This window comes from Schistocerca serialis, chromosome 5 (assembly GCF_023864345.2).
Source record: "Schistocerca serialis cubense isolate TAMUIC-IGC-003099 chromosome 5, iqSchSeri2.2, whole genome shotgun sequence".
NCBI classification, from domain to species: Eukaryota; Metazoa; Arthropoda; class Insecta; order Orthoptera; family Acrididae; genus Schistocerca; species Schistocerca serialis.
Genome location: NC_064642.1, coordinates 230,302,354 through 230,324,188, shown reverse-complemented (window position 1 = coordinate 230,324,188; position 21,835 = coordinate 230,302,354). Strand labels below are relative to the sequence as shown.

The window sequence follows — 21,835 nt, the reverse complement described above, 5'->3', positions numbered from 1 at the left end:
CGGCGGATGCAGCAAAGACATCAAGGTTCGATGAGGACGACCGTGGAGCAACTCAGCCGGCGAGTGACCATCTCGGGGCTGAGAGCGATACGAAGACAAAAAGAGCAACAACGCGTCCTCCCGAGAATGCGACTCTTTCAACTTCAACATCTGTGACTTGAAAGTCCGGACCAATCGTTCAGCGGCACCATTTGACTGAGGCGAAAACGGCGCGGACGTCAGATGTTGAATACCATTGGCCTTGCAGAATGACTGAAATTCTGCAGACATGAATTGTGGGCCATTGCCGCAAACAATAGTCTGCGGAAGACCTTCAATGCAAAAGATAGCAGACAACGCTTGGATGGTGGCAGTTGACATCGTGGAAGACATCCGGACAACAAAAGGAAAATTACTGAAGGCATCGACCAGAACCAACCATCGAGCATTCCAGAATGGACCAGCAAAATCGATGTGCAAGCGTTGCCAAGGGGAAGTGGCTTTTGGCCATGCAAAGACCTTCCGCAGCGATGCGGATTGTTGTTCGGCACACGCCATGCAAGAAGAACACATATTCGTAATCGCAGCATCTATTCCGAACCAAGTACAGTGCTGACGAGCAAGTTTTTTCGTTCGCACTATACCCCAATTTCCTTGGTGAAGAAGCCGTAATACAGAGGACTGTTACGAACGTGGGACCACGACTCTGGACTGATCATTATCAGAACGCAACAACAAAACACCACGTCGAACAAAAAGTCTCTCCTTGTGAGCAAAAAATCTGCGAACCAACGGATCCTCGATCCGTGACTTTGACAAGGGCCATTGCGTAGCAACAAAACGCAAAACGGTAGCAAGGAAAGGGTCAGCAGCTGTGGCTGCAGCTACACGACGAAAATCAATCGGAACGAGTCGACCACGTCATCGGTTTCCGAATCAATGAACATGCAAGGAAATTCGGAAGAATCGAATGGTTTATCCTCAGCAACAGGCAAACGGGACAACGCATCGGCGTATCCGTGCTTAGAAGTGGACCGATACAAGATATCGTAGCGGTACTGCGAGAGGAAAAGAGTCCAGCGAATGAATTTCAGCGCTGTACGCGGAGGTACAGGCTTGTTCGGATGAAAAATCGACGTCAAAGGTTTGTGGTCTGTGATGATGGTAAAGTGACGACCATACAAGAAATCATGGAACTTAGTAACACCAAACACGAGAGCCAAAGCTTCTTTCTCTATCTGCGAGTAATTTCTTTGCGCAGACGAGAGCAATTTGGACGCACAGGCAATAGGGCGATCATGCGACCCATCTCTGTGCGCAAGCACAGCACCAATCCTGAAATCCGATGCATCTACCATCAACAAAAGGGGTTTCTGGGGATCGAATGGCGTAAGGCAAGTATTAGAAAGCAACGCCGATTTCAACAGACGAAAGGCGCGTTCGCATTCCGTCGTCCAGACGAACGGAACACCTGTACGGCGTAAGCGATGAAGCGGAGCTGAAATAGAAGAGGCATTGTGCACATTCACTCACACCTGGTGATTCTAAATCGTGTAATGTTCTTGCGACCTCATCACGCAATGCGTGAGGAACATTGCGCGCTCTGAAAAATTTCGGTTGCGCGTTGACTTTCAGTTCCAAATGTGCTGCATAGTTCTGAGCGCAACCTAAGCCCGGTGCAAAAATGTCTGCAAATTCTTCACATAGCCGAGAAACACTGGCGGAAGGCACAGTCTGATTCACTGATAGGACCTGATTTACAATAGACAAGTTAAACAATTGAAAAAAATCTAAACCAAACAAGTTCACCGCAGTAGAAGAACGAAGAACGTAAAATGACACAAGTTTTGTTTGTGCCTTGTATGTTGCAAGAAGAGTGCACTGTCCTAACACAGGGATAGGCTGTCCTGAATAACTAGTGAGCTGAACATTTGCGGCACGCAACGGAGGTTTGCCCAGTTGTTTGTACGTGTCGTGATTGATCAATGAAACTGCAGCTCCGGTATTGAGCTGGAATGGTATGACCTTGCCATTAAAGTCCAAATATACAAAAAGTTTATTGTCCTGCTGACGACAAGAGCGACTGTCTCGTGCAAGTTGAACTGACACTGGTACAGAAGCACTTGCGACTTGACGTGATTTCCGGCGACGTCGACGCACACTTGTTGTGGGACGAACACAGTCACTGTTAGAAAGAGTGGCACTGGACGAAGTGGAATTAACTACATGAATGTCCATGGGTGAAGGTCCACGAGCCTGAGTGTCCTTGGTTCGATTCTGGTGCGAAGCAAACGGCCTGGAATGATTAAGAGTGTCTGATCTGAGCTTTTTCTGGCAAACACTTTGAATATGTCCTTTCTTATTACAGAAAAGCAAATAGCTTGGCGTGACGGACAATTTTCACGCGAATGTCGAGTAGCACACCGCGGGCATGATTTCACTGCGTTTGTATGCTGTCGCGGCACACCTGGTTTAGAGCGTGGCGGCAGCTGCGCGAACGTGTGCGAGGGCAGTTTACCGGGCCGTGCAGCGCGCCCGGCGGGCCGGTTAATGTTACACACGGCTGGCGAAGTTGCAAATGATTCCTGAGGAAAGTCAAGCGTGTCTTGTCTATCCAATATGTCTATCACTTGTTGAAGGGAGGGATTGACGAGTTTCAAAATCTGTTCCCGTATACGAACATCAGAAACGTTCTGTGCTATTGCATCACGTACCATAGTATCTGAATAAGGCAGTCCACATTCACACTCGAAAGCACAATCCCTTGTAAGGCCTTGCAATGTTGCAACCCACTTCCTGTTAGTTTGACCGGCCGTATGTTTTGTACGAAAGAAAGTATACCTTTTTGCAACGACATTGACTGTTTCCTGGAAATAGGCATCTAAAGCAGACAAAATTTTTTCGTAGGACAGAGTTGCTACATTGGGGAAATAATTTCACTATCACACGGTACGTTTGCACCCTTACACACGCCAATAAATGAGGCTGCCGCTCGTTACCTTGAATTCTGTAGGCGGCGAGATGAAATCCAAACTGGCGTGACCACTCCGTCCATGTTTCCTTAGCTGGGTCAAACGGCCTAAAAGGCGGTGCAACTGCGAGTTGTGGCTGCGGGAGCGGTGGAGCGGCGGCTGCCGCATCGTTTTGCAGTGCACGTTGACCCTGGACGAGCTGTCCAAGGGCATCCAATAACGCCTGCGTCTGCTGATTCTGCAAGCGATAAAATGCGGACAGTACATCTGGCGAAGCCATGACACAAGTAAATGTAAGCAATTAGAAAGAACAAGACCCTTTCCGTTGACTCGTCGCCAAAAATTGTTGTGTCTAGACAAGACAGCCTAGACACAATGAGAGGAAGCCGGAAGGCACGCGCTAAGTTAAAGCAGGATGGCGTGAGGTCTGAAACAGGATACATAATGAATGCTATAAAGAAAAGTACGTAGCTTCTGGAATACTTAACTTTAATCCATCCTTTTGGTACATCTGGAGATTGTGGCGATACAAGTGAGACTCTTTAGATACATGCAATGTTATTAATGGCGCCTTGCTAGGTCGTAGCCATTGACTTAGCTGAAGGCTATTCTAACTATCTGCTCTGCAAATGAGCGAGGCTTCGTCAGTGTGCATCACTAGCTACGTCGTCCGTACAACTGGGGTGAGTGCTATTCCGTATCTCGAGACCTGCCTTGTGGTGGCGCTCGGTCTGCGATCACACAGTGGCGACACGCGGGTCCGACATGTACTAATGGACCGCGGCCGATTTAAAGCTACCACCTAGCAAGTCTGGTGTCTGGCGGTGACACCACAGGATACAACACCGATACGTGGGTGAATGTTATCCTGTTGTAAAACACCCTCTGGAATGCTGTTCAAGAACGGCACCACAACAGACAGGGTCGCCAGATTGACGTAACAGATTTGCAGTCAAAGTGCATGGGATAACCAGGAGATTGTTCCTGCTGTCGTATCAAATCGCACCCTACGCCATAACTATAGGTATAGGCCTAGTGTGTCTAGCGCACAGACATGTTGGTTGCAAGCCTTCAATTGGCCTCTTTCTAACCAAAACATGGCCATCAGGGGCACCGCGGCAGATCCCGACTTCTTCCTAGAACACAACAGACCTCCACCCTACCCTCTAGTGAGCTCTCGCTTGACACCACTGAAGTCACAAGCTCCGAGCTGCCCTTGAAGTAATCGTTTTGTGTCTGAATGAATTTCCGCCATTGGACAGTACACCTTCTTTATTTTACATTAGTAGCATGATTCCGGACGTAACTGTTCGGCCTTAAGTGTTCGTTGTGTCGCTGTTGTGCCTACTGGTGCTCAAACTGCAGCTGCAGATGCATTACGACGCGCCTTAACCTTATGCCAAACATGATCGTCTTCCCTATCGGTAGTGCGATGTGGCTGACGAAGTCCAGTTCTTTTGCGACCGTGCGTTCTCGTGATCATCAATGCCAGCAATCATATTCAGTGGCTACATTCCTGCCAAGTCTTTCGCAATACAGAAGAAGGAATATCCATTTTCTCGTAGCCCTATCTCACGCCATCGTCCTAACTCAGCGAGGTGCTGATAATGTCGTCCTTGTCGCCTCAAAGGTAACTAACGCTCAAGACCGTTACAGCGTGTATTGAGAGCAAACCTGATTTCATTTCTCACAGTGTCGCCATTAGCGCCACTCTTATCCGACTGGCGCGAAATTTGAATAGACATCGTCATTCAGATGTAGAAAGACGCCTACCAACTTTCGTTTACGTCGAACAACTCCTTCTTCCTGTCCCTTTTTTTTTCGTCAGTCTACATTACTTTGCGGAAACGGCGTTGCCGAGTGGATACACCGGTTCCCGTCAGATCACCGAAGTTAAGCGCTGCCGGGCGTGGCCAGCATTTGGATGGGTGACCATCCGGATCGCCATGCGCTGTAGCCATTTTTCGGGGTGCACTCAGCCTCGTGATGCCAACTGAGGAGCTACTTGACTGAACAGTAGCGGCTCCGATTACAGAAAACCATCATAACGACCGGGAGGGCGGTGTGCTGACCACACGCCCCTCCTATCTGCATCCTCATCTGAGCATGACACGGCGGTCGGATGGTACCGATGGGCCACTTGTGGCCTGAAGGAGTGTGCTATATTACTTTGTAAACTGTACATAATATTTAAGCTTTTAAAATCAGTAAGAAAGTTAAATGTAATTTTATCACACAGAGAGACTTATTCCTTTCGCTTTTAAGCACAAAGGTCAAAGAATCAGTCACCGCAAGGACACGACTCAGCAATAGCATTTAGCAGCGCATCTAACCTTGATAATGGCTGTGGTTCAACGAGGAACAAAGTCCACCAGTTTCTTCGAGTATTCTGTATCCAGCAGAAGCAAGCAATTAGCGTTTGCATACTTTAGAGGTACCAAATTGCTGTTCCAAATAGTCACAAATGGTTTCAAATAGTTTCTGTGGGTTTAAGGTCGGTGATATAGAGGGCCAGTAATTGTGCGACAGGGCGCCCGAGTGTTCGCGAAACCAGAAAGTACGCGTGCAGCTCCCCGAGCAGGGGTCCTGTGATCTTGGACGGCGAGACTATCCACAGCAAATTCGTCGGTAAGATATAGATGAATCGATAAACTAGGTAACCGAGGGTGTTGAAATAGACGTCCTCGTTCATGCTTATGGTGACCTGAATGAGTGCGCCTAAGTCGTGGTGAAAACTCACCCCTAGGACTTCTTGGAATTACTCCCAGCCTGAAGTACACCCTCCACAGATTGCAGGTTAATCACCTCGTTGTGTTGTCGGTGTGTTGCGTGGTAGCATTTGAAAATAGCCGAAATCGAAATTCTTTCAACCGCAGTACATGCCTACAGTGAGTCACTGTCCAGTTTCTCGATCTATATGGCTACTCCGCTACTAATACTTAATTGCCTGGTAGGGGGCTCATCGAACCTCCTTCAGATTATTGCTCTATAGTCCCACTCTCTAACTGCGTGCGGGAAAAATTAGCACTTGAATCTTTCTGTACGAGCTCTGATTTTTGTTATTTTATTATGATGATCACTTCTCCCTATGAAAGTTGCTGACAGTAAAATATTTTCACATTCAAAGGAGAAATTTGGTGATTGAAATTTCTTGGAAAGATCTCGCCGAAATGAAAAACGCCTTTAATTATTGGCATGCCAATTCATTTATCATATATCCCATCCTTTTCCATAATACAAAACGAGATGCCCTTCTTTGAACTTTTCTATATCCTCTGTCAATCCTATCTCGTAAGGATCTCACACGGCACAGCACTGCTCTAGCAGTGAACGAGCCATTGTTGCGTAGGTAGTCTCCTTTTAGTGGACCTATTGCTTCATATCAGTGTTCTGCCAATAAAGCATAGTCTTTGGTTTGCCTTCCCCGTAGCATTATCTATGTGATAATTGCAATTCAAATTGTTCATGATTGTAATTCCTAGGTATTTAGTCGAATTGACAGGCTTTAAATCTGAGTGATTCATGGTGTCACCGAAATTTAATGGACTTCTCGTAGCACTCATGTGGATGGCCTCACAGTTTTCTGTACTGAGAGACAATTGCCACTTTTTGCAGTATACAGATATCGTGTCTAAGTCATTTTGCAATTGATTTTGATCTTCTGACGACTTTACTAGACGGTACATGACAGCTTCATCATCAAACAACGCAAGAGTGGTTCTCAGATTGTCTCATAAGCTGTTTATGTAGATTAGGGACAGCAGAGGACCTATAATACTTCCTTGGGGAACGCCGTATATCATTTCTGTTTTACTCGATGAATTTCCGTCTATTACTACGTACTGTGATTTGTGTGACAGCATTACGCGAGTCCATTCACACAATTGAAGCGATACCCCAGAGGCACGCTATTTTATTGAAAATCTCTTGTGAGCAACGCTGTCGAAAGCCTTCTGGACATATATTTCTGTATCGTTTGGCACAGTGAAGACTTGCAGCTTAGTGTGCTGCTGTGAGCACGTCCTCTCTTAATGTTCATTCGAAAACTGAGACAGATCGACATGCATTCAGTGAACGCAGCAGTTATTGTTACATTTGAAACCGGTTGTTGCTGACAAAGCGTGATATTCGTCTCTAGTTCCTGTCCATTAGCATAATTATGCGACTACCATTCTTATGGCATGTTACGCGGCTGCAATTGGCACATCATTCCTTGTAGAAGAGTCATACAGTCCGTAATGATACATAATCTAATTGGTAAATTGCGTGACTACATTCATGGTGTGGTCATAATGACGTCCCAAACACGATACCTCCTCTCTGCCAATATGTCACGTCCCCACGTGGACCCATCTTACTGAGCTGATCTCATACAATTGATCGGCACACACACACACACACACACACACACATACACACACACACACACACACACATATGCTTGCGCTGCACGTCAGCGGTGGAAGGTTGAATGACCACGTGGTGCGAGTTCCATATGAGGAGCATCGTTTCAAAACGTATTAAATGGAGCCGAAGTCCAAGTACAGTTTGATGCGTTTCCACCCCAATTATGGTATGCTCTTTAACGCTGTTGAGTCATATCGAGTCATTTCGCTTTCTTTCGTATACTACTTTAGTGTTGAAAAACATGAATGTGATCAAGTCGCATTATGTACACCGCAACCAAAAGTTCAGAACACATTATGTTCAGGGCAAGTTTCGTAGCATGCGTTATTATCCCGCGCTTTTCATTGGCGTTTCTGCTATTATCATCACAGAATGATGTTGATTACATGAGTGTGCATTTTCGATCACCGTGGAGGCCTATTTACCCGTGGAAAGCGATAGAAAGGAAGAAGAATGAGAATTAGAGCAGCGAAAACTAACATACAGCGTGAAAAGGAAGCTTAGTAAGTAATGGCACCTGATGTGGTTTTTACGAATGATCAGTGAAATTTTTAATGTCGGAGCACTGTTATTCGTGAGATAAAGATTGCATAAATGCGTGTTTTTGTACTATGATTGAGTTTTGCTATCTGTAGTTATGACGTGGCGAGACGAACTTAATTTTAGCTACTTCAACCAATATCCACATTTATGTAATTCTGAGTTTTCTTTTAAGCGCAAAGAAGGTAGATTCAAGTGTGGAAGCACTCCAATATTCTACTTGGTGAAAGTAAAACAATAAAGTTTACACCGTACCGAACACAGTGGATCAAGGTGGCAGGCTCTCTTATATGATGAACGTTTCATCTTAAAAACCACCAAGAACAGAGAAGCATTACGCAGGAAAGCGCAGTCGAAATTCCAAATGATACACCGAGAGAATTTCGTGACGCTAAGAAACTGGACCTCAATAAACTGTTAAAAACAACATTTGGAGACAACTATAAAGAGGTTGATAGTTTTCAGTTTTATGTTTCGGCACTAAACATCGATGCAACATCAGCTGAAAGTGGTAGGCCGAGTCATGAGGACGGTGACTGTGCCTGTTTGCGCGAGGAAGAAGGACTAAGTGCAGTATTGTAACACATCGAGCTGCCGTTAACAACATGTTGATATCTTTATTTTTGTACGTGATGGGCTGTGTCCTACAATAAAATCAATCCAAAATTGAAATGAACGATTCAAATCACATTATGTGAAAACATGGTTCGATCAAAACGTACACTGGTGATATCAGTGCTCACGTGAGTATTCCCACACCTATAGATGATGTTCTGGACGCCTGTCAGGATCGTCGTATTGTAATGGCAGCAGTGGCAGATCATACAGTACCACAGCACAGATAAGAGGGCTTATGAGCCCGGACGTGACAACACGAACTGTTGCCGGTTATGAACAGTGGGACTACAGGTGCGCACACCTCTAGCCCGTCTTCCACTGTTGCCACAGCATCAACGTGCATCGTTCGACTGGTGCCGTCAAAGGATCTCTTGGAAGACGGGATGACGCGCTGTGACCTTCAGCGATGAAAGTAGATTCCGCCTGTTCCCAAGTGCTGGTCGTCTGCTCCTGCAATTTAGATCTGGTGACCACTGTCTCTGCAGGCCGAAGTGGCCGTGCGATTCTAGGCGCTGCAGTCTGGAACCGCGAGACCGCTACGGTCGCAGGTTCGAATCCTGCCTCGGGCATGGATGTGTGTGATGTCCTTAGGTTAGTTAGATTTAATTAGTTCTGAGTTCTAGGCGACTGATGACATTAGAATTTAAGTCGCATAGTGCACAGAGCCATTTGAACCACTGTCTCTTAGTGAGCATTCTTCCACGACGCACTGGCCCTACAAGAGGTCTTATGGTCTAGGGGACGATAAACTACAACTCTCGTTCACCCTTCTTTCTTTGGAGGGGACGCTAACCAGCGCTCGGTACGTGCAGAATATTATTAGACCCGCTCCTTTGCGTTCTTCCAGCAGGAATGTGATGTGTTGTTCCCACAGAATAATGGTCGCCTACACACAGCTGGTGAAAATCAATGTGCTCTGCAGGATGTGCAGCAACTTCCCTGGCCAGCAGTATCTCCGGACTTGTCTCCAGTCGAGCACACGTGGGATACGATGGAAAGAGAAGTGAGTCGTGCGACTCAACCAACAACTCTGTCCGCCCCCGTTAGCTGAGTGGTCAGCGTGGCGAAATGCCACGCCAAGGGGCCGGGGTTCGATTCCCGGTTGGGGACAGTAGATTTTCACCGCTCAGGGACTGAATGTTGTCCTCATCATTATTTCATCCCCATCTCCGACGCGCAAGTCGCCCAATGTGGGTCCAATGCAATAAGTAATTGCCCTCGGTGGGCGAACTATCCCGAATGGAGGACTCCCGGCCCGCAATGCCGTACGCTCATTTCCAACCAACAACTCTTACAGAACTATGTGAACAGGCCTGCAATAACGTATTCCAGAACAGTGTTGGCCATCTGTACCATCGATTGGATGCGAGTCAGCGCCTGCATTGCCGCCCGTGGAAGCATTTGACGGTGCCTCTATGGCTCCCGTATATTAGGCCCTGTTTTTTATAAAACAGATCTGAAGATCTTCATTGCTGAGCGAAAACGATATTCTGAGAATCTACAAAATTTGTGGTCAGACGTGAAATAAAGAAATTTATTCTACATTTTCAGATCACTGCTCTATTTGCGACCATGTCGCAGCTTGTGAAGTTACATCACTTACTAATACGGGTATTCCAGCATGGGTCGACCCCTGGCATCTCAGAACCGCTTGTGCTACTGTCCTGTAAAAGTAATCACTTCATATACTCCATATACACTGTTGCAACAATAAATTTTGAGTGAAATGGAAAGGTCTGAAAGGTTGTACTAATTTTTTTCGGCAGTGTATTTTATTAAAAAAACTGGTGCGAAACGTATCAAGCGCACCTTAAAAATTACAATGGCTCCTCCATGCAGTGACCTACACACCTAGGTCCTGTCCAAGATAATTTTCTTCATTTGTCTTTCAAGATGATTGAGAACAGCAATCAATCGTACATTCCTTTCAAGCTTTATTAAAGCAAATCTAGATTTCGGCTAGTAATTAGTCATTATCAATGCAATAGTTCAGTGTTCAATATATGCCCTAGTACGTCAATCCCCTGTTGTTCGGGCTCCTGTCACAGTTCATACAAGACTATTGTATACAAGACTATTGTATACAATAGTCTTGAATTAACTGTGATGGGAGTCCGAACAACAGGGGATTGACATACTAGGGCATGTGCCAAAACCCTGAAATAATGCATTGACAATGTATAGTTACTAGTCGAAATCTAGATTTGCTTTAACAAAGCCTGAAAGGAAAGGTTCACTGATTGCTATTCTCCATCATTTTGATGGTCGTATCACAGTCGTTGAGTGGTTTCCACATTCCTAGTGGAAAGTGACTTGATATTCCATTTGATTAGAAACAGAAATGTTTTTTCTGCTTTCTGTAAAATTATGACCTGTGCATTGTATTAATGCAATTTGAAACGATGCTCTTCATATAATCTACAGCGCTCCAAAGCAATCATGTGCTCTTCTAATACGAAAATTAATAATATTTTGACTGGTGAGCTTAGCGTAAGTAGTCAGTAATTTACGAAATGAGACAAAGCTCACACGTAACAACAGATGTATCTGAAGGCTGATGGTGGTTTGATCTCTGTCCCCAGTGAAGGCGAGAAGTGGCTGGAGTTGCGGAGGAAGGTGAACAGGCCGATGATGCAGCCGCGATCTGCCAAGCAATACATGGCGCCCATAGACAGTATCGCGTTGGAATTCGTGGACAGGTGAGTACGAGGAACAAATGTGGGTAATGTCTGCCATCAGTTCTGGTTGTAAACTTGTATTTGTCACAGGATCGGTCCCAGGGTCTGTATCACGTGGTACAGGAGAACTCTCCTCTAGGCGGCCGCCTACAGAGAGGTGATAAAAGTTATGGGATACCTTATAATATCGTGTTGGACCACCTTTTGCACGGAGTAGTGCAGCAACTTCAAGTCACATGGACTGAACAAATTAACAGAAGTTCTCAGAAAATGAGATATGCTGCCTCTATTGCTGTCCACAATTGCCGTGCGGTATTTTGTACACGAATTGACCACCCAATTATGTCCCATAAATGTTCGATGGGATTCATGTAGAGCGATCTGGGTGGCCAAGTCATTCGTACGAATTGTCCAGAATGTTCTACAAACCAATCATGAACGATTGTGGTCCGGTGATATTGCACATTTTCATCTATAAAAATTCCATCGCTGTTTGGAAACATGACGTTCATGAATGACTGAAAATGGTCACTGATTGGTTCAGTTGGACCAGGGGACCTAGTCCATTACAAGTGAACACAGACCACACCATTGTGGAGCCACCACCAGCTTGCCCAGTGCCTTGTTGACAACTTGGGTCCATGGCTTCTGGGATCTGTGCCACAGTCGAAAGCTACCATCAGCTCTTACCTATTTAAATTGGTGTTCATCTGACCAGAGCACGATTCTCCAATCATCTAGGGTCCAACTGATGTAGTCACGAGATTTGGAGAGGCACTGCAGGCGATGTCATGCTGTTAACAAAGTCACTCTTGCCGGTCGTCTGCTGCCATAGCTCATTAACCGTAAATTTCGCCGCACTATCCTAACGGATACGTTCGTCGCACGTTCCACATAGGTTTCTGTCGTTTCACGCAGCGTTGCTTGTCTGTTAACACCGACAATTCTACGCAAACCCCTCTGCTCTCGGTCGTTAAGTGGAGGACGTCGGCCACTGCGTCGTTTTTCTCGGAACACTCTTGGCATTGTAGATCTTCGGAATACAGAGTTTCCTAACGATTTCCGAAATGGAATCTTCCATGCGTCTAGCTCGAGCCACGCACGAGTCTGTTAATTCCCGTAGTGCGGCCACAGTCATGTCGGACACATTTTACATGAATCATGTAAGTAGTAATGACAGCTCCGCCATTGCACTGCCCTTTTTCATCTTTTGTGTGAGGTGTTACCACCACCTGTTTATGTGCGTATCACTATCTCATGGTCTCTACAGCGCTCGATACCAGAAGAAGTACGGAGGATGCCAGACACTAGTTCAAGTCTCAGGCGTTTAGCCCCACCGGTTCAGCGGGGAGGTGCGTCAGTCACGAACGGAAGTCGGACGTCTCTCCTCTTATTCAGGGTAATACGAGAGACGTGGTATATCTGGACAGGATCCTCCATCCTACGAGCCAGCCCTCGATACACTTTTCGGTGACGGTTTCGTGTTTCGAGACGATAATGCATGAGCATACCGTGCCCAACTCGTGAACGCCTTCCTACAGGAGGCAGAAATCTGAATGGATCACCTACGGTATGTGCTGAAAAGACCCTGACTAAACATTCTCAGCGTCAGCAGAAAGTTGTTGTGCAAACGTCTCGACCCCTAGTGCGCAGCGAGACAAAAAGGATGCAGACACGATGTAGTACGAGGTGTGGCTATAAAATAATTGGACTGATGTTGTCACAGAGTAAGTACACAAGCGCCGAAGATAAAAGACCGATAGCTATGAAGCGTGAAACTTTTTTCTTGTGTGTCACAGCAACGCTGTGGATTACTATTGTCACAAGTCGAATGCAGCATCTCCGATGTCTGTAGACAAATCAGGAAGAGCGTGGCCTTCGTTTTTGTCATAGCTGTTACTTTGTTTTGTCGTAAAAATGATACATTTACTAATTGAGCAATCAATTGTGGTGATGGTTCACATGAACCTTGCGGAAATTGCTACTAAAAATTGTATTGCGTTAAAATAAGTGTATGGCGAGGACTGTTTATCACGTACGCGAGTTTTTGTGTGGTTCAAGTGTTTCCAAGGCGGCCGAGAAGACGTTGGACTTACGCCGGGGACGCCCTTCAACATCAGAAAAGAATGAACATATCGAAAAAGTTGGTAATCTGATTCGATCTGCCCGTCAGTTGAGTATTCGATCGATTGCTGGAAGTGGAAGAATTGATGAATGTGTAAGGTAAATTTTGCGTAATTAATTTGACATGAGAAAAGTGTGTGTGGAACTGGTGCTGATAATACTCATGATCGACCAAAAAGAAGCTTATGAAAGTGTTTGTACTGAAAGTTTGAACACCACTGAAAATGGTCCTAATTTCATGGCAAGAGTGATAACATGTGACGAATCTTGGTTTTTCACTTATGATTTAGAAACTAAGCACAAGTCCGTCCAATGTGAATGGGGCCAACTTCACAGATAAGGAAAACAGCCCAAATGAGCAAATCAGGCTTCAAAGCGGTGATGACTGTTGTTTTCTTTTTCGATATTCATGGAATTGTATATCTTCACTGGGTTCTTGAAAATCAATCCGCACTGGCTCAAAGCGCATTGTATGTTAAGAGGTTTCTAGTGAAATACAGCATATCATGTCAGACGACCCACTTTATTCGCTTGGCCTAACACCACGTGCTTTTTATCTATTCCCCAGGGTCAGATCTGCATTAATGGAACATGATTTTGGTCCAGTGAAAGACAAAGTGGCACGCGTCATCAAGGATTTCTCATAGGAAGACTTCGAGCACTTTTTCTGCCAGTGGAAAATTCTCATGGAGAGTTGTAAGGATAGAGGAGTAATACGTTTCTGAAGTAGAACTTTTACAGCAATATTCCTTTTATTTTATAACCACACCTCGCACACAAGATAGAGCAACACACTTACCAGCCAGCACACTTAGATTTCAGATAAGTTCACTTTCTATCGGACTGCTTTTCTTTTAGCTGTTGTTTGGCACTTACCACAAATTAAAGTTATTTGTTTACTTTTGTAAGAATTAATGATTCATTCTCTGCGCTCCTTGAATCTAAACCCATATACGTTAACTGACATGGAAGTGATAGAAACGTTTTCTGAGCATTTTCTACGTATGATTTTTCAATTAATGAGATAAAAGGTGAAATATAAATGAATATACCGCTGTAGGTTTTGAAAAAATGAGCAAAAAGGGCCGATATGTTTTCTCAGATATTGCTAGCAAGGAATGCTGAGAGAAGTAAGGTAATGTGATCATAAAATGAAAATGTGAACCTACAATAGACGGTGACGTCGTACTTCACTACGTTTACATACGAACAGTATTTCAAGGAATATGTGAAGCACTGTCACGTACGTAATCGTCCACCAAATATGATGTTGCTTACCTTGAACAATTTCAGAAGACTACACATTTGACCTGTCTTATGTTCACGTTATAAAGTCTGTAATGTCTGTCTATTTGCTGATAGCTCGATTTCTTTGTTACGATGACGTAGGATGCTGGATCTAAGAGACGAAAACGGCAAGATGCCGCTGGACTTCAAGAACGAACTCAACAAGTGGGCGCTGGAATGTAAGTAATGAAAAATGAATAAAAGATTAATTCAAAGCATGCACGTTACAACTGTACAATACAAATGCATGACATTGTACACACTGTAATGAAACAGTTATCTGAGAGATGTTATTAGGGAAGCAATAAATAGATGCATAGTTCTTGGAATTGAATAGAATGACAATCTCCGTTCTCTCTCTCTCTCTCTCTCCCTCTCTCTCTCTCTCTCTCTCTCTCTCACACACACACACACACACACACACACGTGCATGTACACATGTACACACTTACTGAATACTTCTACTCCGTGACTGTTTACGGATGGCAAATATTTTATTCAGTCATGCACGTCCTAGTTTATTCAGTCTATAGTATATCGACAATCACACACGTCATTTAGCGCCCCTCACCTCGTATTTTAACCACCGTTCCTTCAGTATTGGCAAGATCTTAAAAATAAATGAAAATCATGTGGATGTTGAAATAGGCTGTTTTCGCTACTAATTATAATACGAGTACACCTGATGTACAACTTTCGGCTAGGGTTGGCCCTGGCACCACTCTCAGGTGAGCGCCTCAAGTGACCACTTGGATCGCATGGCTCTTTACTAGCCCTGAACTTGCGTGTCTCATCGTTATGAGCCGTATGATGCCCATCGCCAGATAAGGAATTCCTCTAGACTTCTCCATGCACTACAGGTGGCCCTGTGCCCTTAACACAACGGCCAAAGCTAAGCTCTCCATTCCCCCCTTTGTTTCCATAAAACAGCCTTTCTGCACGAATCTGGAAAATTTAATAATTTTGTCACCAGGTTAAATAAAAATGGAGCATTATTGAAAAATATTACTTAAATGAACCAAACCGATGAAAAATATTGTACACGACAAATTATATGTATCATTGTGGCGAATAATTACAAACTAAACAAAATTAAAACAATATCTATATAGTATTGTATATGGCATCTAATGAACATAGGTTTTAGTATGATGTTTAGTGAAGAACAGACTTTATTTCCCTTTTTGTAAATAATTAATGTACCATCCGTGGTTGAGGGGTAGCATATTTGACTAGCGATCAAAACGTCACAAATTCTAGGTTCTAAACGAACCACTGGTTAAATTTTGAATGAAGATTGTAACTCTAGCCATTTACATTCTCGCTGCTGGTGTATCCCTGTTCATAGTTATATTGACATCTAACTATCTTTCCTGAGTGTTGCACTTCCTCTTACAGACAGTGTACTTTTCATAGTTTACTTCTTGTTTCTCCACTGTGAAAAGTATTAAGAAATATATTACTTGAATTATTCTCAAGCGGTCTCATTATTTGCTGTTTTATATTTTCAGTGTTCAGAGTCAGCCTATCATTATTAGTATATGAGTAAAATATATATTTAGTAAATATTCTGTAGCTTCATTTCACAACTTAGTGGTTACAATGGATTTAATCATGTAAAAGTATCATCACAGATTGTTGAATAAAAAAGATATCATCTGTATTCATATTAATAAAAGAACGAAAAATCTACTCATGCGTAGTATGGCTATGGTGATTCTAAAATATATTGACCACCTTGAAGCCTCATGACATTACATGTGGTAACCTAATCTCGAATACATGATGTCACAAGCCATGCCCCCTTAGCAATAACATCATTTTCATGAAGTTACAAATCACACATTTATACATTTATCAGTGACATATTTATGACGTTGCAAGACGCCTACTTCTTATGACATCATGTTGGTAGGAAATTCAAAAAATACTATGAAACAGGCAATCAGAATATATCCGCCATGTTCGGTCTGAACGGCTAATTTTATTTTTAAAAAAAAGAACGTAACCTTCACCTGAATTGCATAACATTGTAAAAAATTCCTAATATACGGTATTTCTATGTTGAAAAATATGCAAGCTTCACCAAAATTGCATAAATTGGCACCTTCCAACACAAATATCACGTTTCTCTGCCTCTCTCCTTCCCTGTACATAACGTTCATACCATGAAGTTAAAGGTTAAGCAGCACTTGTGAATGATAATATTTTGATTTTTGTCCTACACTTGATGTAAGGCACAATTAAACATTTCCATATCAAAAAATGTGTTTTCATATAAATTTATGATTGAAACTTATCTGTGAACTCTCAAATTAAGTGTGCCAGAGCTATATCCAGGCCTAAATTGTTCTGTAACTGTAAAAGCACATGAAGCATGCATTCAGGTAATATTTGACATTTAACTTTAGGTCTAAATGAGAGCATTCACAACGACGAACTTACGTAGCCTATAACTACACATAAGACATGTTGGCTAAAATACGATACTAAGCATACACATAAATAGACAGTCTGAATTACTGTTCTATAACGTCAACGTCTGAAAGTGTGCAATTAATATGTGGCGCTTTAAGCATGATGCTGAAGTTTCAAATTAAGTTACGCAATGCTAATTACACATCTGAATTGTTCTATAACTGTACAAAACACACAGGGCTAAAAATAACACTAAGCAGGCAACAGACACTTTATTTTAAGTCTACATGAGACTATTTACAGAAACGAACTCTAGAAAAAAGCTGTGATCTTTACCATTCAGAACTATGATACAAGTGCTCGCTTAAAAGCTTAGAGACTATAGTTTTTCCGTAATCAGATACTCAATGATACTAACATCTGATCATTATGCGCTGAACAAAATATAAACATACAACATGGACAAAGAAAATTATGGACAAGGTTCCACGCAGAGAGGAAAGTTTGTTTTATCTCTTAATTGTCTGCTGTATGTTTCAAAAAACGTAAAGGGTATTACCACTTCGATCTGAGGCAAAGTACTCCTCGTACAGTGTTTTAACTATGAGCTGCTGATGTCTTTACAAGTTTTTCAATAATTCTTCACCTCACCAAGCCTACTTGAGGGGGTTAGAAAAAATGCATGTTGTACACTAGAAACATAAATCGATGATACTGACAGGTTACTACTGCTTTTTCTGTGTTTGATTAGGCCATCTTAAAGTTATGCACAAAAGAGAAATTTAAAGGAAGACTGTAACATTTACTGATCATAACTATGGTGCCAAGCCTCCCTAGAACATTTACAGACAGTATTTCCTTTCCCTTCCATAATAAACCACTAAACAATACCAACATCTAATCTCAATGCTCCAAATATAAGGTGTAAACACACAGCATAGTCAAAGACAATCGAACTTAGCACCGTTTGAGGGGGAACAGGAAAGGGGTGGGGGGTGGGGGGGGGGGGGAAAGAAAGGCGTTCAGATGAGATCTTTAATTTGCTGTATTTAGAGTGCATATTCTGCTAACAAGGATATAAAACCTCGTAAGGCACCAAATAAGAGATAGAAACATGCAACACGGCCAAATAAAGTGATGTACAATCTTCCACACAGAAATGAAAGTACAGCGTCTCGAAAATACCATTTAGTACGAAAATAAAATTATTTATCTAATTAGCAAAAATTTAGAGTACAAAACACAAACAAGTTGCTTATCGTAATGCTCCAGTATAATGACAAATCTCTGATGGCAATCGAAAATTCGATCTTGCACTAAAATAACATTATTTCGGAAACAATCAAAGATTTTGAGTTCAATATACACGTGACACTACTGGTGCTACCTTTGTTCTGTGAAATTTTAAAAAGGAGTACTTATAACAGCATTACTGGTATAGATCACAGGTGAAGCAGCACCTATCGATGACTATGCTTTGACGTCTGTGCTATACTTTGCAAAGCATAATGGACTTCTTGTACTCAGCTTTCGATTGACGGGGAGAGAGAGGGAGAAAGGTAGAGAGGGGGGGGGGGGGAGAGGGAGAGTTTGAGGGAGTGGGAGAGGACGAGAGAATTCACTGAAGAAAGAACCTATTGTCCTGACGTCATGTTGTTGTTGTGGTCTTCAGTCCTGAGACTGGTTTGATGCAGCTCTCCATGCTACTCTATCCTGTGCAAGCTTCTTCATCTCCCAGTACCTACTGCAACCTACATCCTTCTGTATCTGTTTAGTGTATTCATCTCTTGGTCTCTCTCTACGATTTTTACCCTCCACGCTGCCCTCCAATACTAAATTGGAGATCCCTTGGTGCCTCAGAACATGTCCTACCAACCAATCTTCTGGTCAAGTTGTGCCACAACCTATTCTTCTCCCCAATCCTATTCAATACTTCCTCATTAGTTATGTGATCTACCCATCTAATCTTCAGCATTCTTCTATAGCACCACATTTCGAAAGCTTCTATTCTCTTCTTGTCCAAACTATTTATCGTCCATGTTTCACTTCCATACATGGCTACACTCCATACAAATACTCTCAGAAACGACTTCCTGACACTTAAATCAATACTCGATGTTTACAAATTTCTCTTCTTCAGAAATGCTTTCCTTGCCATTGCCAGTCTACATTGTATATACTCTCTACTTTGACCATCATCAGTTATTTTCCTCCCCAAGTAGCAAAACTCCTTGACTACTTTAAGCTTCTCATTTCCTAATCTAATACCCTCAGCATCACCCGACTTAATTCGACTACATTCCATTATCCTTGTTTTGCTTTTGTTGATGTTCATCTTATATCCTCCTTTCAAGACACTATCCATTCCATTCAACTGCTCTTCCAAGTCCTTTGCTGTCTCTGAGGGAATTACCATGTCATCGGCGAACCTCAAAGTTTTTATTTCTTCTCCACGGATTTTAATACCTATTCCGAATTTTTCTTTTGTTTCCTTTGCTGCTTGCTCAATATACAGATTGAACAACAGCGGGGACAGGCTACAACCCTGTCTCAATCCCTTCCCAACCACTGCTTCCCTTTGATGTCCCTCGACTCTTATAACTGCCATCTGGTTTCTGTACAAATTGTAAATAGCTTTTCGCTCCCTGTATTTTACCCCTGCCACCTTCAGAATTTGAAAGAGAGTATTCCAGCCAACATTGTCAAAAGCTTTCTCTAAGTCTACAAATGCTAGCCGTAGGTTCGTCTTTCCTTAATCTAGCTTCTAAGATCAGTCGTAGGGTCAGTATTGCCTCACGTGTTCCAATATTTCTACGGAATCCAAACTGATCTTCCCCAAGGTCGGCTTCTACTAGTTTTTCCATTCGTCTGTAAAGAATTCGTGTTACTTACTGTGACTTATTAAACTGATAGTTCGGTAATTTTCACATCTGTCAACACCTGCTTTCTTTGGGATTGGAATTATTATATTCTTCTTGAAGTCACAGGGTATTTCGCCTGTCTCATACATCTTGCTCACCAGATGGTAGAGTTTTGTCAGGACTGGCTCTCCCAAGGCTGTCAGTAGTTCTAATGGAATGTTGTCTACTCCCGGAGCTTTTTTGCGACTCAGGTCTTTCAGTGCTCTATCAAACTCTTCACGCAGTATCATATCTCCCGTTTCATCTTCATCTGCATCCTCTTCCATTTCCATAATATTGTCCTCAAGAACATCGCCCTTGTATAGACCCTCCGTATACTCCCTCCACCTTTCTGCTTTTCCTTCTTTGCTTAGAACTGGGTTTCCATCTGAGCTCTTGGTATTTATACAAGTGGCTCTCTTTTCTCCAAAGGTCTCTTTAATTTTCCTGTAGGCAGTATCTATCTTACCCCTAGTGAGATATACCGAGCGAGGTGGCACAGTGGTTAGCACACTGGACTCGCATTCGGGAGGACGACGGTTCAATCCCGTCTCCGGCCATCCTGATTTAGGTTTTCCGTGATTTCCCTAAATCGCTTCAGGCAAATGCCGGGATGGTTCCTTTGAAAGGGCACGGCCGATTTCCTTCTCCATCCTTCCCTAACCCGAGCTTGCGCTCCGTCTCTAATGACCTCGTTGTCGACGGGACGTTAAACACTAATATCCTCCTCCTCCTCCTCCTCCTCCTCCTAGTGAGATAAGCCTCTACATCCTTACATTCGTCCTCTAGCCATCCCTGCTTAGCCATTTTGCACTTCCTGTCGATATCATTTTTGAGACGTTTGTATTCCTTTTTGCCTGCTTCATTTGCTGCATTTTTATATTTCCTCCTTTCATCAATTAAATTCAGTATTTCTTCTGTTACCCAAGGATTTCTACCAGCCCTCATCTTTTTACCTACTTGCTCCTCTGCTGCCTTAACCACTTCATCCCTCAAAGCTACCCATTCTTCTTCTACTGTATTTCCTTCCCCCATTCCTGTCAATTGCTCCCTTATGCTCTCCCTGAAATTCTGTTCAACCTCTGGTCTCCTTAAATTCCCGCCTGACGTCATATCAGAACTGAAACACACAATTTCACTCTTCTTTCGTAACGCATAACGTTTTCAGAAGTTTTTCAGTAATAATTAGCTTGACCGATCTCTATTTTAGGGGAGGAAATACTAATGCATCATGCCTGCACTAGAGAAATGTGACTTTTGTTGTTGTCTGTCCAATGTAGCTAATTATTTTACTTTCATAGTTTTGATTATAGTGCCAGTTCAGCTTGTGTTCCTAGAGGACAGATCCCACTCAACAGGACAAGAAACGATTTGAAATTCAACAAAAAGTGTAATCATTATCATTTGACTCCAAACCACATTTATGGAAATATGAGACGTGATTCTGACTTAGCACACAATGCAAAGTAAGGAGCAGAAATATTTTGGTTAAATAACGACATTAAGCAGCTATATGAAAAAAAGGTATGCAATTTGCACTTGCAGATAGCAACTTACCTGAAAAATCTTATAGTCCCGGGACTGATAAAGCAGAACATAAAATGGCAACAGAACAGAAAAAATAAATTAAACGAGCTGATGAGAAAACATCTACAGGAGACCACACACGCACACACACATTAAGTTCACGTAGTCAAGACTTCCAACACACATTATACTCAAGAATAATGACTCTCACTGACATACAACTGAGTGAAACGAAACCATAATTATTAGTGAAATATGTTAAAAATAACACTAACAACAACAAATTAACATGTTGACACTGGGGACATCATAATAGAAGCAGAACATACAGCAGTACAAGAAGGATAAAACCAAAACAGTGGTATAAATAGGGGCGAATCAGGGA

The 21,835-nt window shown here is 43.0% G+C and overlaps 1 protein-coding gene across 1 annotated transcript in view; it reads left to right on the top strand.

Moving 5' to 3' along the window:
- Positions 1-21,835, top strand: part of LOC126481316 (probable cytochrome P450 301a1, mitochondrial) — a 176,697-nt gene that overhangs the window by 64,940 nt on the left and 89,922 nt on the right. Inside the window, exons 5-6 of the mRNA XM_050104976.1 lie at positions 11,099-11,215; positions 14,708-14,784. Of these exons, the coding sequence (XP_049960933.1) occupies positions 11,099-11,215; positions 14,708-14,784 (194 nt within the window). The remainder of the gene's footprint in view (positions 1-11,098; positions 11,216-14,707; positions 14,785-21,835) is intronic.